Source organism: Microcebus murinus, chromosome 1, assembly GCF_040939455.1.
Source record: "Microcebus murinus isolate Inina chromosome 1, M.murinus_Inina_mat1.0, whole genome shotgun sequence".
NCBI lineage: Eukaryota > Metazoa > Chordata > Mammalia > Primates > Cheirogaleidae > Microcebus > Microcebus murinus.
The window spans coordinates 17,776,435-17,794,998 of record NC_134104.1 but is presented as its reverse complement, the minus strand read 5'-3'; the positions used below and the strand labels follow the sequence as shown (position 1 = coordinate 17,794,998).

At 37.2% G+C, this 18,564-nt stretch overlaps 1 protein-coding gene across 5 annotated transcripts in view; it reads left to right on the top strand.

Moving 5' to 3' along the window:
- The window catches only part of JAM2 (junctional adhesion molecule 2), an 83,784-nt gene extending 68,124 nt beyond the window's left edge, over positions 1-15,660 (top strand). For all 5 annotated transcript variants that reach the window (XM_076000687.1, XM_076000685.1, XM_076000673.1 and 2 more), the window contains 6 exons: positions 899-1,101; positions 3,799-3,898; positions 6,625-6,732; positions 8,590-8,605; positions 10,944-10,986; positions 13,384-15,660. In XM_076000687.1, the coding sequence (XP_075856802.1) occupies positions 899-1,101; positions 3,799-3,898; positions 6,625-6,732; positions 8,590-8,605; positions 10,944-10,986; positions 13,384-13,416 (503 nt within the window). In that variant the 3' untranslated portion in view covers positions 13,417-15,660. The remainder of the gene's footprint in view (positions 1-898; positions 1,102-3,798; positions 3,899-6,624; positions 6,733-8,589; positions 8,606-10,943; positions 10,987-13,383) is intronic.
- The last annotated feature ends 2,904 nt before the right edge of the window (positions 15,661-18,564 follow it).

Genomic DNA, 18,564 nt, shown 5'->3' with positions numbered 1-18,564 from the left:
TTCCAAATTCCTGACAATCATAATAACCCTATTTCTTGGAATGGGTATTTTCTAAGTTGGCTAGTTCTAGACTCGAGATTTTGGTTGAGTACTGGGAATGAAAACTATGCTTAGATTTGACTTCTTTTGAATATAATTGGTAATAAACATTAAAATCAGTTGGACATAGTGGCTCACATCTGTTGTCCCAGCTACTCAGGAGGCTGAGATGGGAGGATTGCTTGAGCCCAGGAGTTGGAGTCAACCTTGTTAACATAGTGAGACCCCCATAATTAAAATAAAATAAAAAATTTTCTTAACCCAACCATAGATAAAAAAAAAAACAGTAGAGATTGTTTATCTAATAAAGAATAACCGTTACATTAGCTAAGGTAATGCTTACTATTATAGCAGATAAGCCCGTGAACTCTCAGTGAGTGACTTAACATGATACAAGTTTCTTTTTCATGTAAGTAAAGCCTAAATAGTTGGATCAGGGCTGGTGATGGAGCCATATTGCTCCATTTCTTGAAATTGTTAGAGATTCAGCCTAATGTATATCTGACATCTTCAATACATGACTTTCCAAGGTCACTGACAGTGCTGATACCTACTTGGTAGTGGGAGGGAACAAAGGAAGTGAATGCATAGAGAGTCATGCAGGAAGCTTTTATGAGTCAGGCCTGGAAATGGCATATACAACTTTTCTTCACATTCCATTGTTGAAGCATGTGACCCTGTCTCACAGCAAGGGGGCTAGCAAATGTGATCTGCTGTGTGCCCATGAAGAAAGGAAATGGGTCTGTTGAACAAGAAGCCAGTCTCTCTCGTAGGGGTCCAGTGAGTACATCTTTCTCTGGCTATTAAAACCCTTTATTAGCTTATAAATAACTAATCCCCTTTGACTTCCATTGTTCAGTGGCTCCAGCAGTTCCATCCTGCGAAGTACCCACTTCCGTTCTGAGTGGAACTGTGGTAGAGCTAAGATGTCAAGACAAAGAAGGGAACCCAGCCCCTGAGTACACATGGTTTAAGGATGGCATCCGTTTGCTAGAGAATCCAAAACTTGGCTCCCAAAGCACCAATAGTTCATACACAGTGAATGCAAAATCTGGAACTCTGGTAAGTTCATTTTAAGTATTGGCCAATGCCTATCTTGTGTTTGGATAAAAAATTATTAAAACGTAAGATGATGTAGAACAGAGAACTGATACCACTGCATGCTAAGTAGAGGGAAGAAGGGGTAGCAGCAAAGATGGTGGTACTTGCCCCAAGAAGTGATGGAAAGAGCTGCCACAGGAGAGGGGAAGACAAGACAGAGACAAGACAGAGACAGAGACAAGCTTGAAGACAAGCTCAGCACATAGTACCAGTGACCTGAAGCAGGCTAAGCCTGATTCATAGTAACAGTCCGGGTGGTTTACCACAGCTACCTTCCTGGCCTGGAAAATTACTAAGTCTCAACTTACAACAGCGGGGAAATGCACAAAAACTTGCTTGGGGATACCCTGGACCCAACACTAACCACGTGGAAATAGTAACCATAGCCAGTCATGCTAGGATGTCTGTGTCATTAAACTTTTCCATGCCTCTAGATCAACAACAATTTATTCTGTGACTCAAGTATCTGTTGCTTTAGATTTAGCCTAGATGGTCGGCTTGTTTCTTCCTTTAAAATATTCTGTTTGAAAGCCTTTGTAGGAATATTGATGGAAACCTTAAATATGCTCTTTAAAGTTAATGACATCTTAAAAACTATTTTTGCTTTTTCATCTGTGACTTTTCAGGATAGAGGTGGAATGAAAGCTAAAAAAAAAAAAAGGTTATTAAGCTTGAAGCTTTTTTCCCCCTTTCAGTCGATATAATATCACACATCAGTTTTGAAGGTCTACCTGCCAGCACTGTGAAATCACTACTGCAGCCATTATCAAAAAATCTTGCAGGCATAGTAATAATAATAACAATAACAATTTCAAGGAATTTTGAAAGGAGGGTACAGTGTTACCTTTTGTTCCTTCAATCTACAAATACACAATAACAATTAGAAACTAGATTTTCTGATAAATAATAAAGCCAATTCATAAAGCACCTTTACAATAAGGCATACCAAATGGTGTGGCCACTCCATGAGTACTTCAGGGCTTTGGCTTCTCAGCAGTCAGCAGGCGCAGTCAGCAGGTCCCAGCAATTTTACACCGAGCAACTGGGCAGAAAACCTGCCATCACACTTTGCTATATTTATTTTCAAATTTATTTTTTTCTCAGAGCAGGTGATAAAAAGCCCCAAGGCAAGTCTGAATGATATAGATTCACTTTCCTCACTTAATCTCAACCCTTGAATTATCTTGTAATGTCAAAGAAATATGCCTGGGTTGAATTAAGATGAGTTCTTTTGTGAGACATGAACCAGAGACAAAGACTCCAGTGTATGGATGCCAATGACTTCCTTTTAATTACCAATTATAATGTGCTGGAAGATCATTTTGGGTTTTAGTCTAACTTATTATTTGTATGTAACCTTGGCCCTGAGTTCATGGTGAGTATTCTAAAAGCCTTCTGTGGCTTTTGGGGGGAGTGAGAGATTCCATGGAGTGAAAACAAATCAGGAAAGGTTTCCTGTGCCACCACGCAGGGGTGAAGACAATGAGGAGGTTCTTGTGGATGAGGTCAGCAGTGACTATTGCAGTACTGAAGATATGACCAGGAGGGGTACAGAAAGGATAGTTCTGAGCACCCCTCTTACCTCTGTACTGGTCCTGGCAGGATTCTTTGGGGTATCCAGGATTGCATTCACTCCTTTCCCTCCCTCTCTCCCTTCCTCACTCCCTTTCTTCTTTCTTCCTTTCCTCCATTTTTGTCTGCATTCATTCCTTCCAGATACTCTCCAAGGGAATAAAACTACTGTTAAAAATCCTCCAGAGGTGGGAGGATGGTTTGAGGCCAGGAGCGAAAAACCACCCTGGGAAACAGAGAGAGACAGTGTTTCTACTAAAAATGAACAAGTTAGCTGGGTGTGGTGGCACACACCTGTAGTCCCAGCTACTAGGGAGGCTGAGGCGGGAAGAAGGCTTGAGCCCAGGAGTTTGAGGCTGCAGTGAACTATGATTGCGCCACTGCACCCCAGCCTGGGTGACAGAGTGAGACCCCAACTCTTAAAAAACATTATGAAGTCTATGATATCAAAGTCTTAGCTTTCAGTTGCTTTGGCAGGGAGTCAAAAAAGCAAGGGTTAGACTTTATAGTTTCAGAATTTTTTAAAATTCTAGAACTGATAGAATTTATAACCTTATAAACAACACGAGTTAAGATTTCCCAAGGCCCTACGCTACTCCCTGGTAGTAACTCTGACTCTTTAGAGGACATCTTCATTGTTTGCTCCTGCTGTATACTATTTTGGGGCTTAAGAAAGTTCATTAACCCTTTTACCAGAGAGATCTTCGGTTATAAATAGTGTTTCATAGGAATTAGAAAGATCTAAACCACTTAATACTACCATGTGCTATAAACTTTAAAAAATGCCCACACCCTTCCTAACCATATTTCTTTCTTGGTATCACAAGAAAAAGGAAAAAAGAAGAAAAATGAAACTTTCCCATATATATTTAAGTCTTTCTTTGTCAAATTAAGCAGAAGGTCTAGCTATTTACTCCTTGAAGTCATGGCAGATTTTTAAATTCACAGTAAGGATATAAAGTCCCGAGACATTATAAAGGAAATACCAACTTAATGCTAAAATTCAAGGGAGAAGGGTTTTTTTTTTTTAGAAGTCTACTTATAGGTGTATGGCTTAAAAATATATTTTTTTCCTTCTACAAATAGCAATTTAACACTGTTTCCAAACTGGACACTGGAGAATATTCCTGTGAAGCCCGTAATCCTGTTGGATATCGCAGATGTACTGGGAAACGAATGCAAGTAGGTAAGCATGAAATATTGGAGGGAACAAATGGTTTGCAATTAGAGCATGCAAGTACTGTATTTGGGGATAGAAGGAGCAAGGGGTAGAAAAAAGTCTGAGCCACTTTACGGAAAAACAGGAGAGAATATTTAAAATTTACTTGATATAATAGGTTGCAGAGAAGCAAAGATGCTGCTTTTAATCCATTTCCCAAACAAGCCAAAACTACTTAACATTATATTTAACAATTTTTAAAATTTTTTAAATAATCATGTTTAAAATATGTTCTTCTGAATAATCTTCCTTTCAAACAAAGGTTAAGTGTTTTTTTTTGTTGTTTTTTGTTTTTTTTTTGAGACAGAGTCTCACTTTGTTGCCCAGGCTAGAGTGAGTGCCCTGGCATCAGCCTCGCTCACAGCAACCTCAAACTCCTGGGCTCAAGCAATCCTGCTGCCTCAGCCTCCTGAGTAGCTGGGACTACAGGAATGTGCCACCATGCCCGGCTAATTTTTTTTTCTATATATATTAGTTGGCCAATTAATTTCTTTCTATTTATAGTAGAGACGGGTCTGGCTCTTGCTCAGGCTGGTTTTGAACTCCTGACCTTGAGCAATCCGCCCGCCTCGGCCTCCCAGAGAGCTAGGATTACAGGCGTGAGCCACCGCGCCTGGCTGGGTTAATTAAGTGTTTTGTCTATAAATTGCTAAGGGTCCAGAAGTTTGAATTTCTGGTATTTTTTTTTTTTTAATTCAGGGTTATCATTACTCACCAAACTCATTCAAGTGTTGACATCTATAGTCAAACATAGCAGTTGTTTAAATTATCAGCAAGTATCCTTCTCAATGCTGTTTGTGAGTTATCATTTAAAAAGTTCATCAGAACATGTTTAAAAATTAATGCATTAATCAAGTGTTTTTTAATTTCATTCATTCACATCCTACCCTATGTTTTTTACCATCACCTTGTACCACTTGCCCTATTTCTATTTATTTTTCCTTCCATTTAAGTGGTCTTGTTTAATTTAAATACCTTACACATTGATGATCTGAATTTTAAAAAAGTTTAAATTCCTACTTTAGCCTCATGTTAAGAAATATTTATCATGTTTCCTTTTTAAAACAATTAGTTAATATTTCAGAGGTATCTGAAAAAATTAATAACACACTGGACATTAGGAAAGAATTTTGAGAATTATGATAAGCGGTCTCACTTAAATAGTATTTCTAAAAAGATCTTTCCCAAAATGTACACTGCTTTAAAATATTTAAAATTAGGCCGGGAGTGGTGGCTCACGCCTATAATCCTAGCACTCTGGGAGGCCCGAGGTGGGCAGATCGCTCAAGGTCAGGAGTTGGAGACTAGCATGAGCAAGAGGGAGACCCCGTCTCTACTATAAATAGAAAGAAATTAAATGGCCAACTAAAAATATATAGAAAAAATTAGCCGGGCATGGTGGCACATGCCTGTAGTCCCAGCTACTCGGGAGGCTGAGGCAGAAGGATTGCTTGAGCCCAAGAGTCTGAGGTTGCTGTGAGCTAGGCTGACACCACGGCACTCTAGCCCAGGCAACACAGTGAGACTCTGACTCGAAAATAAATAAATAAAATACAATAAAATGTTTAAAATTACTGTTGAGAAAAATACTTCCTAATATTTTCTCCAAGTTATTTAATCATATGCTAACTAGTATTTGCTTTTAAAAATGGGAACTCTTAGAAGAATTGCTCCTCTAATAAATACAAAGGAAGTATCTAAATGACAGAAGACTGTGGCTCATGAAATCCTTGTGGACAAGATGGAGAGATGTGGTCCAAATAATGTTTACATGGAACCACATGTAGCTGAATCCCGTATTCAGAATATGCCAATAAACTGTGTTGTATGAAGGATGGTGTCCATGAGCCTGTTATAAAGTTCTTTCCTAAACAAAGTCATACTCATCATTTTGTTAATGACTCGAATGAAAGTTTTTTTAATATAGTTCTCAATTTGCAGAAATGTTAAGCATAGAAGGTTAATAATCTAATTATTAGACAACAAAATCAATCCCCAGAAAAGTTGGTAACATAGTAGTCATTCCAAACTTGAATCCAAAAAAATCCACTAGTATTAGGTTAGAGGACAGATGACGTAATAGCAACAGGAAAAAGCCTCAAAGAGTTTAATTAATTTAAAATTTAGTGGAATGACAATTTAGTGGCATGTTTGTACGTGGTCATGTATGTGTGTATATGTACACACATACACCTTTCTGTATAAATACAAGAAGGAAGGTGTTTCTGACAGTTTTACAGAATAACTGGCATGTTTTCTATGAGGCTGAATTTTTCATTATTTGTAAAATTGACACAGATGATGATGTGGAAGACTTTCAAGTAACATTTGGGGTGAGGGTGGCAGTGGAATACTTGAACTCATTGAATTTCAAAGATTGTTTCCAGCCTGCTATCTAACACTTTGAATTATTATATATCTCTAAATGAATGCAAGAGAATACCATACATTTTATATCTGGATTATAGAACTTTTTAAAATTTAATATTCTTGCAAAGCTTAAGTTCTGTTAATATTTTGAATCAATTTTGAACCATGTCCTGGAATCAAGTTAATTGAACAGGCTTCAAAAGCATGAAACTATGCTTCATGGTATAGCTGCAAATGGGAGCCTGTTTGAAACTTTTCAATTTAATTATTGCATCTGTTCCTCTATTTAAATGAATTTATGTGTGGTTTATTTCACACTGCAGATGATCTCAACATAAGTGGCATCATAGCAGCCGTAGTAGTTGTGGTCTTAGTGATTACCGTTTGTGGCCTTGGTGTGTGCTATGCTCAGAGAAAAGGCTATTTTTCAAGTAAGTAAGTTTTACCCTTCTTTGCTAGACAACTTCCTATGGATATATAGTTTTCTTATAAGACACTGTTTTCCTCAAGAAGGTCTAACAAACTCTGGAGAATATTTTTCATTCATTTTTCTGCTGTCAAAAATTTCCAAGATGAGTTATGAAGCACCTTAGCAAACCTAGGGAGAAAAGGCAAAACTGCTTCATTGCAAAATTCTAGGGAACACCACAGAATATGTGAGAGGCATCCTTGGAGTGGCACAGTGCAATGAGACAGAGATAATTAATGTAGATGGATATTTATGGTGTATGTAAATATATAGATATTTACATAGATATGTAAATATATAAATATAGATATTTACATAGATATGTAAATATATATGTAAATATATAAATATATTAGAGATCCCTTTAAATTAGAAATTATATATCCCAAGATATAAATTGATAACTGTATTAAACTTTCATTGAAATAATAAGTGAAACGTTTTATCAGGGTAGAATATTGAATATCAAATTTAGCACAACTATATTTAGAAGAGAATTGTTCAGTCAAAACTATTAGAGTTGCTTCTGTACAAGGTTTTTAGTTCTTCAAGTTTCGACCTTTTATAACTTCCAACCCCCATTTGATGATGCAAGGTGTTTGATGTAAATGGGTGAGATTAAAAATTAATGTTTTATTCTCTTAATGCATTTCTTCACTCCCAGTCTTTCAAATTATCTAAATTTGCAGATTTAGATAATAGTTTAGATTTAGATAATAAGCTAAAAGTTGCAGAACCCCATAAGGTCCACTGGCCATAGTGTATAAAGTAGAATTTTTTAGTAGAACAATAAATAAATTTATAGCATGAACAAGTTTTAGACCTGTTGTTTTACAATGAACTTTAATTTTAGAATTTAGGTTAAAAATATTTTACATCAAAATAAAACTTAAATTTAAAAGGAGTTACCTATTAATAGCTATTCTGTATCATAAAATGTTTCCATGAACCTAGATTCAAGGAGATTCTCTATAATTAAGAATAACTGCTCTGTGAATTAATACTTGTATATAGGGCTTGAATTTAGTCCATTGTAACATAATTTTATGAATGGAATCCAACTGTGTCCCCCTGCTGGTCACCGGTGAAAGTACAGACAGATAAGATTATTCATTCAAAATTCTTGTCATCTTTATCTATACTTGCAAAGAATACATGTCTGAGTATTTTCAATGAGGAGTTGGCAAATTTCTAAATTAGTCTATTTGGATATTAGGAGTTTGTTAGCTAAGAATGCTATTCCCATCTTCATCTGGCAGAAAGTCTATGCAATAGAACTATATTCTTGAATTTGCATTTAGAACAAGGGTCAGCAAACTATTAATGTATCTTCTGATCCAAACTCCCCACCCCTCCATCACCACCTGTTTTTCTATGTTCCATGAGCTAAAAATGGCTTTTACAGATGAAAGTTTACAATTTGTTTGATGATAGAGAATACTAACTTTGAACCTGAATTAAGAGAAGTGTTATTCCCCAAAAAAGAATTCTGTTTTCTAACCAATAGACTTATTAGACTTTGATTATTATTATTATATTTTGAATTTCATCAATAAAAATTTTAGAAATTTGTTTTCTCTCATTATGTAAGTACCTACATAGTATCCTTGATTTTGTCTCTTAGCCCACAAAGCCTAAAATATTTGCTGTCTGGCCATTTACAGAAAAAGTTCACTATCTCTTGACTCAGAAAGTATAGATCTCAGAAACTAAGGGTCAAGAGTAATAAAAAGAAATTAAGCCAAAAGTCACTTTTATGTGAATCTGTATCATACCATGTTAACTTTTATATTAATGACATATATTTATTCTTTTGTAGAAGAAGCCTCCTTCCAGTAAGTATACCTCTTTACAATGCATATCTTTTCCCCTCTATCAACTAATTTTCTATTAATGATCTGTTTAATGTCAAAAGTGGAAAGTTGGGTTCTTTGACTAGGTTTAATCCTATAGAAAGTTACTCCACTTCATCAAGAAATCCCATCTCTTAATCTCATTCCTCATATCCACTTGTAAATGATTATCTGGGTAAGAAATATGCTCACCATTTTGACATCATAGACATTTCCATAGTACTAATTTTAAAAACCATATTTACTGTATTTTGCTAAATGGAAAATTTTCAAGTAAAATTTTACTCAACAGTTCTTTTTAACATAATTTAATACTGATTTTGTGCCCAACACTATTTTAAGGACTGGAGATACAGCAGCGAACAAAACAGACCAAAAAACAAAACAAAACAAAACACAACCAAACCCTGTCTTGTGGGGTGGGCTTACATCCTAGCAGAGAAAGGCAGGAAGTAAACAAAGATATATTCTATGTAGTATGTTAGATGATAAGTTTTATAGGAAAATAGAGCAGGTAAGAGAACAGGGAATACACAGAGCAAGAATGGAAATTGTCATTTTAAACAGGGTGGTCAGGAGGGTCTCGCTGTTGAGGGGATGTTTGAGGAAGATCTGGTGGTGAAGAAGCAAATCGTGCAGATATCCATGAGAAGAGTGTTGAGGCAGAGGAGAGAGAACAAATGGAAAAAGCTTGATGCTGGGCATGTCTGGAGTATCTGAGGGACATCCAGGAGAAACTGAGAAAGGAGGCAAGTACACAGAAGTCACAGGGGCCACATCGAATGGAGTCCCTTCCCGGCAGTTGTGAGAAGCCCAGCTTTAGCTATGAGTAAGATAGGAAGTCACTGGAAGGCTTTGAGAAGAGGAGTAGCGTCATCTTACTCAATTCTTCAAAGCTCACACTGGCTACTGTGTTAAGAATAAACTACAAGGCGATAAAGGGTAGAAGCAAGGAGATCAGGTAGGAAGCTGCTGCAGTAACCGGGGCAAGAGAAAATGGTGGCTGGTACCAAAGTGTCAGTGATAGGATCCTGGATGTATTTTTTTTAACAACTTGATAATCTACTGGACGTGGGCTGTGAGAGAGAGAGAGAGAAAAAAAAAAATCAAAGATGGCCTCGAGGTTAAGAGAAGGATGGAGTTATTGTTTATGGAAGTGTGGAAAATTTTAGGAGAGAGAGTTTGGGAGCAGTAGTGGGGGTAGGTGGAGAGGTCTGGAGTGTTTGGTTTTTAATATTTGAGATGCTTATTAGATTCCAAATGGAGATAATCAGTAACTGAATATACAAACCTGGAGCTTGGGGGAATTACTGGAAATGTAGGAGTCATTGGTGCACGAGATCTGGATGAGATCACCAAAGCCCCCAGTTTGTGGGCACATATTTTGTGACTGTCCTTCTTATTTGTGACTGTCCTTCTTATATGTCCTTCTTATATGTAAGGACATAACAGACCCAACTTTGGGTCTGTGGGCATTCCTTTCTACTCCAGCTCCCACGGCTTTAGATAGTTTTGTCATCTCCTAAGTCCTCTGAAGACTCAGCTGCTCTTGATTTCCTATCCCCAGACTTCTGGCTCAACTCTGGTCTCTCAGTCTCATAATATCTCAGTACTAGTCCATGTTCACATTATCAGGACTAACATCAACAAAGAGGATGAGTCCTGTACAACAAGGTAGCCTACATATGTTGCCACCTCCCCTAACTCTCATCCTCTAGGTGATGGTGAGGACTTCGCTTTTATTGAGTAATGTGGAAAGTAATTGGAGGGTTTTGAGCATAGGCAAGAGATCACCTTACATAAGCAGAAGGGTTAGCAGGGCTGTGGTGAAGGAGGTTGTTCTTCCTTCTATCAATATCTCTGTCAAATCAGGTAGTGGTAATCTGGGAGGGAGTATCTTTATTCCTAGACACATTTCCTCCCATTTATTGAATCTGTAGCCTTCAAAATGTGTTGAACGATGAAATAGATGACTAGAACCCCGGTCACCATGTAAAACTTTCTTTCCATGGGAAGTTAAAAGCTAATAAGCCTCTGGCTTGTAAATGCCACAAAAATCTTTTGTATACCAGCTCTAGGCTACATTTATATGCACAGGGCTTCACACACTGATATTTTGTCACCTGGCTTTCTCTGTGAATATTGTCTCTCTATATAGGAAATTCACTTAGAATTTTTGGCTTTTTGCCTACCTGGCTAACGCAAATGTTCATGTTCTTGCTGGGAAAATGTATTGGATAAGATCAACCAAAAGAAGGTATGTGTTTCAGGATTGGAAGTGATGATGTACTAAATATTGTCTTTTATATTCCACAAACAGGAAGAGTAGTTCTGCATTGAAAGCCACTACAATGAGTGAAAATGTGAGTTTTTAAAAGCATATTTATAGAATGGATGTTTTTAGGGAATAGGGCAGGGAAGTGAAGCAACTCTATGGAAGTTTTGAATTTTCACTTTTGTTCCCCCCTCACACCAACCATTTATCTTTTCTTTGTGTTGGGAACATTATAATTCTTCTTTTCTAGCTATTTAAAAATATACAATAAGTTATTATTAACTATAGTTTCTCTACTGTACTATGAAATGCTAGAACCTATTCCTTCTATCTAACTGTATTTTTGTACCTCTAATTTTCACTTTTAATACTCTTTTTTTTAAGAGACAGGGTCTTGCTTTGTCACTAAGGCAGGTGTGCAATGGCATGATCATGGCTCACTGAAGCCTTGAACTCCTGGACGCAAGCAAGCCTCCTGCCTCAGCCTCCCAAGCAGCTAGGACTACAGGCATATGACACCCTGCCCAGCTACTATTTGAAAGATATTTTGTAGAGATGGGATCTCTCTATGTTACCCAAACTGGTCTTGAACCCCTGGCCTCAAGTGATCCTCCCTTCTCTGCCTCCCAAGTACTGGGATTACAGACATGATTAATATACTTTGTGTCTATCACTGGTATTTAAAGGAGTTAAGTAAATGTTTGTTTCTTTTCCCTGTCTGGGATGGCATGATAAAGAAGCCTGGCATTTGTAGAGCAATTGTAGAGAAAGTGAACTTTATCATATCATTATTTTTTTCTCATGGTGTTTTCTATAATTAGTGTGCCTTCTTAGTATCACTAGGCCTGGCTCTATTTGATAGATGAGGAAATTAAGACACAAATTCACACAGAAAAACAGCTGCAGAGCTGGGACCTTTTGCTTCCTGATAGCTTGACCAAGCAGATTGTTTCCAGCAGTTCTGTGGTTCCAGGACTCACCTTTGGTTATTTGACACACTTGGAAAATTTTAGGGCTATACAATGTCTTAGTCTTTGGGGGCTACAATAACCAATATAAACTGGATAACTCATAAACAATAGAAATTTATTCTCAGAGGTCTGGAGACTGGAAAGTTCAAGATCAAGGTGCCAGTAGATTCAGTGAGGGCCCATTCCTCATAGATGACACCTTGCTGTGTCCACACATAGTGGCTGGGCAAACAGGCTCTTTTATAAGTACACTAATTCCGTTCATGGAGGCTTTGCCCTCATGACATAATCACCTCCTAAAGGCCCCACCTCTTAATATTACTGCACTAGGGATTAGGTTTCAACATATGAATGGGGGGGGGCACAAACATTTAGACAAGAGCATAATTTTGCTATTATTGAAAGGAATATTTCAGAAATATTTGAAAAGATGCAATAATTACCTAACTCAGATGGTTTATGGAACGTAATTTAGACATTTGGACCCTTGTGCACTTTTATATTTGTAAACACCATAGTAAATCTGTTAATACCATCATCGCTCAGATTTTGTAGCTTTTTGAATGGATATTCAAACTTTTGGATTATTTTTTTAGGAATATATTAGGGGAAAGTATTTTTAGAGGCCTAAGTCCTGTCTTGAGAAATGCAGTGTGGGTTCTCAGAAACCCTTGATAATCTGTCGTGGGGATTCTCTTAGATTTCCTTTAAGTATAGCTTGGGGTGGGGTGTGAACATCAGTATTTTAAACACATAAGTGATTCCAACACACACTAGTGTTTAACACCCACTTACTGCTCAATAGAGTTTTTTTCTATTAAAATTTGATTCTTAAAAATTACTCCAGAAACTGTCTATCACAGAAGTCACCTTATTTTGTAGTCCACTATACTGAAAACATACTATTCTTTAATTACAGGGCAAGCAGTATGTAACTCTGTATTTGTTCCTACAGTTTATGGAAAGTACATCTGGCATGTGGAATTAAATAATCTCATCCCTCTTTACAGTAAATAGCACTTTGTGGATGAATGGAAAGAGCATAAAGCCTTTTACTTTTTCTTTGCTTTCCTCTCAGTTGCTCTTGTCAATCAAGAGACAAAGTCTTCTTTAATTCTATTTTGCTCTACAGCAGCAGGGTTTCTCAACCTCAGCACTATTGGCATTTTGGGGCATATAATTCTTTGTATTGAGGGGCTGTCCTGTTCATTGTAGGGTGGTTAGCAATAGCCCTGGCCTCCACCCACTAGATGCCAGGAGTATCCCCCTGAAAAACAGGATTTTTCTCACTTGAAATTCCAGTCCTACTTTACTCTCTGGGCAAAGTTTCAAAGTACCTTATCTGCTAGGATTTAGTTATTTAATTTTCCATAAAATAAATTTAATTAAATATATGTTGGTTTGTACCTCTAAGTTTCTTACAGTAGATATCCCTTGATATTCATAAGATTTATATTTCTTTAAATATGAATCAATGCATTATGCTCAAACTTGTTTTTTCTTTCTTTTCCTAGGATTTCAAGCACACAAAATCATTTATAATTTAAAAGATTCCACCTTCGAGATACACCAAAACCACAGTTGTTATAGAAGTCATTAAACTGTTATAAAACTCTGCTTTGTCTTACATTTGCAAAAAAAGTACATGAGGAAATGAAATTGGTATTTCATTATAATTTGTATGACTGCTAATTCACCTGAATTTGTTATTTTAAGCAAATAATTCTGTCAACACCTAAAATATAGTCTGGCTTCCGTTTCTGGACTGAGTTAAAAGAATCAAAATATTTTGTAATATTTTCTGGGTTTTGTGAAATGTTAACAATGTCCTAACTTCTAGAGAAGGTTACTAAAATATAGTGATTGTGAAGTTAATCCATAGAGCATGAAAATGTAAACTGCACACATCCTCCGTGCAAGAGTCTGACTTAGGGGATTCAGAGAATACTCTGACAGATGCAAAAGGAACCTCTGGTCTCATTTCTACTAGAATCCTCTTTTCTCCCCTAATATAATCCTTATTCCGCTGCTCATTTATCACTAATACATCCACAGAAGGGAGGAAGTGGGGGTAAGTCTTATGCCCAAGGATTTTTGGCACTTTGTGTTTACTTTCATTTCTGAGAACCAACAGCAACATGAAAAGAAATACCTAATGGCTGGAGCTCACAGGTGTGCACCATACGATTCACCTGTTGTGTGTCACTGCTTTCTTCATTAAACATAGTTTTGATGGTCAGACACAAATCCAAGAGACTCATTTCACCCTCAGAGCTGCTTTCTGCTGTTTCCTTCTTTGAAGAGGACCAGTGACCTTGACATCAAAACTCACCGTTGGATCCTATACAGTCTTGCAGTTAGTTACCTTTACCTGCATGAGTGGTGACTTCACATCTTTTTGTCTCTAAAAATTAGGCATTGAAATTCTGAGCAGGGCCAAGTCCCTTGGGGGTGGGGGTTGCCAATCCTGCTTTAGGGAAAGCAGGGATACAGAGGGAAGAAGTAGTTATCTACAAGGAAAATGAGATGAAAAAGCTCACTGTGAATCCCTGCATCTGGCACCCCTCTTGAGATATAGAGGGCACAGAAGAAATGGCTGAAATGACAAGTAAGTCTGATCATCTGGTTTCTCAGCTGATTAACCACAAAAAGCCTCCAGCTAGTGATACAATGTGAAAGTTCCAAGGATACATTTAATAGTAAGAGCGATTAGGCTATGTTTAAAAAGCATTGTCATTTTTAACTTATTTTGATTATTCAATTCATAATCAAAACAAAATATGGCTAGGGTACGTCCTGTTCTTCTGGACAAATCTGGAGGAAAAGGTCACTCTTAACATGGTGAAGCTATTTTCGAAGGAGTCTGCTCTTCCTACCCAATAGGCAAAGCAAATCTCCAGCATTCGCCGAACAAACAAATGGATTAAGTAGACACTGAGTGCGTAGCATGTGCCTGGACACCAAGTCACCGGGAAAATGCCCACTCCCCCTTTGACTTGTCTGTGGCATTCGTGGATTGTCTGTGGCATTTGTCTGTGGACTTCTCACTAGATCCCATCCTGAAGATCAGGCTTCTGTAACATGGCTGTGCCCCAAAGGCCAAATTATCACCACATTAGTCAGCAAATATCTTTGTAAAGTGCCAGATAGTAGATAAGCCATGTGATTCCTGTTGCAACTACTGGACTCTGCCATTGTAGCACAAAAGCAGCCATAGAAAATAAGCAAATGGGCGTGTCTGTGTTCCAATGAAACTATTTACAAAAACAGCAGGCATGGACAGGATTGGGTTCACAGGCATGGTTTCCCAACTCATGGTGGTGAAAGATGGAAAAAAATACCTGTCTACAAGCTTTTGTAAGAAATACGCTAAATATTGCCTATGCTTTGATTGGAAGATATGCATCGGTTGTAGGAATGCTTTTCCTCTTGCATTGGCAAATGCCTATGTGATTCTCGAAGATGCCTCTTCAGACATACCTATCATCACACAAGATCAACTTCTTCAACTTAAACCACACAAATTCATATTGGCGTGTGGGGGGGGGAATATGTAGTGCCTTAGCTTCGCTAATAGATGAAAAGCTTATTTTTTCAGACATGAAAGGCTAGCCGATTCATTTTATGCATCTAACACTCTCTTTGTGTCATATTACACATTATCTTAAAAATATTGTATACAGCTAAGTAAAAATCATTGTATAAAGTATGCTTTCTCCCACACAAAGAACATAATATTGAGTACTAATTTTCTAATTATTAAAAGTATACCTGTGGGTCACTGGTGTCTAGACTTGTGTCTCCATTTGCTTTTACTTGAGGGAAGTGGACACTAAACAGCTGGTACAATCCCATTGTTATTCTGAGAGCATTTTATTTTCTTGCAGTGAAATTGTGTTGTACAAAGATTAGGGATCTAGAATCTTTAATAGCGAGTTTTGTTTTAATTATTGTTGTTGCTGTGTAACTAGAATTAATTTATTTTTAGTTGGGGTTTAACCTAACTAAATCTGGAATGATTGTTTTTTAATACAACATTGCAAAGAACTTCCCTCATCCCACAGGTGGCTTTGTTTGATTAAATTCTACATTAATAAAAATAGCTGAACTTGCTAAATGTTTTAGCCCCATTTAACAGTGCAGGGGAAGAGGCATCCAGCTATTGTTGTGCAATAAAACCTAGGAAACTACACCCTCTTGCCATCTGTAGCTACTTAAGATTAGAATCTCATCATCTCTGTTGGGATGACTGCCAAGTTCTCAAATGCTGAGAAAAATGCTCTGAAAATAAAAAGCAAAACTATTTATTGAACACTTTATATATGTTAGAGGTGGGGGTGGGTGGATGGAGATGATGGTATATAAAATCTCATCTCAACAATGCTATAAAGTGGGCAATGTCATCATTTTGCAGATGAGGAAACAGACTCAGACTGTTAGTGATTTGCCAAGAGCTGATGAGTGAGGAGTCAGGGTCTGTGTGGACTCAGGTCCATCTGATCCAGGATGTTTCACACATTGTGTTTTCTTCTCTACCCTACCCACCCCCAATATTCTTTTCTTGTACTTTCTCACACTTTCCCTTAGTGCTCAGTAATCTCTGGCCCATCCATGGTCTCCCTGGTTTCATAGCCTACACATAAAACTTTTCTGCCTTCCTTCCTCCTTCTAGCCATCTAAATACCATATTGAGCCATTTCATTCTCATCCACTATCCACTAATGCCTAAATCTCAAATTCTATCACCACCATCCCCCCTCTTCCTATCCTAAATCTCTCCATCTGTAACCTCCCATTTATTCATTGACTCCATCATTCTTTGGCTTGATTCTTTGATCAACTGCTTTAATCCTATTATCTCAGGTTTTTGTTACTATCTTACCTTTCATCTTCCATGACCTTCTTCCCCCAAAAGGGTACCTCTATCTTAGTCACAATTTCAATCTCTCCTGTTCCAAAGGCTCCTTTGCCCTCAAGTTCCTCCTTCCCCGCACCCCCTCTGTTAGTTTGCCTGATTACTCTCTTGAGCAATGTCAACTCCCCTCTACTCCTGGCTAAAAATCTTTCATTCTTCCTTTACCTAATCTATCACCAAGGCCTACACTCCTTAGCCTGAAATTCAAGCCCTCCTCACCTCCACACATACACATATACATATCCCATCATATTGTCACAACCTACCTGTTCAGCTACATGTACCACTATCCTTTTTGGATGCCTTATGCTACCATCCAGCTGAATTATGGTGATTTTTATCTTAATGACCCATTTTTCTCCTCCTCTATACATTTACTTATAATATTGCCACTAGCTGGAATGCTAATTATTCTAATCACAAGAATAATTCTACCTACTTTTTAAGAGACAAGTCATAACAGCCTCTATAACAGCCTATTTCCCTTGCTGGAAGAAATTTCTTTATTCTCTGAATTTTTGTAGCACTTGATTGATCCTCTTATAGCACATATTGGTTTCTTTCTTTCTTTTTTTTTTTTTTTTTTTTTGAGATAGAGTCTCACTCTGTTGCCCTGGCTCCTGGCTAGAGTGCTGTGGCATCAGCCTAGCTCACAGCAACCTCAAACTCCTGGGTTCAAGTAATCCTGCTGCCTCACCTTCAGAGTAGCTAGGACTACAGGCATGCACCACCATGCCTGGCTAATTTTTTCTATATATTTTTAGTTGTCTAATTAATTTCTTTCTATTTTTGGTAGAGACACGGTCTTGCTCTTGCTCAGGCTGGTTTCAAACTCCTGACTTTGAGCGATCCTCCTGCCTCAGCCTCCCAGAGTGCTAGGATTGCAGGCGTGAGCCACCGTGCCCAGCCGAGTTTCTGTCATACAATACAGTTAGATATTTACATGTCTGACACCCCTACCAATCTGGGAGCACTTTGAGAAAAGAACCATCTTTATAAGCCCCAAAGTATTTAGTAGTTTCTAACATGTAATTATAGCTAACAAATGATGAGTGAATGTTCAAAAATTAAAGGAACATTTGTGACAGCAAATTTAAAGACTGTTTAATGATAACATTCCTCCAGAGATTTAGTTAGAATATTAATAAACTACTGTGCTCTGTATTATAATCCAGTTCATTTACATTATACAAAGTTACACAGATTACTGCTCCATGAATGAAAGCTAGACAGAAATTATTTTTATCTTATCCTACTCTTTTAACAGTTAGGTGGCCCCTTTCATGCACTTCTTAAAAAGTTCGAAATATTTTTCCAGCTTTCAAATTTTAAAATTTAGTATTCCTTCTTTCTTGTTTTGTAAGTTTTTAAAACACTTTTAGTAGTAATAATTCATCAGGAAATTCAAGGTAAACTATAAACTATTTGTTGGTACTTTCTAATATTTGTTACTTTTTAATATATGCCACATTTTTACTTGACTAAGTTTGAAAAAATGTACCTATTAAGACATACGAGAGTGTAAAATGTCTCTATTCTTTCTACTAACAAAGTGCTCTAAAAACAAGTCAATAGTGTGTATCAACAAAGGACCTGTTTAACTTCTATGAGATTGAAGGCAGACTGTTTCAAAGCTTCATTTTATAATCTTTTTATTTGCAAATTTAATTATGCTATTTTTAAGGCTTTTTAAAGAGAGTGTAAAAATTAAGATTTTCCAAGATCTGTAGTTGGATTCCTAAAATTGCATATGCTTCTTTTCATTCACAAACTTACTTTC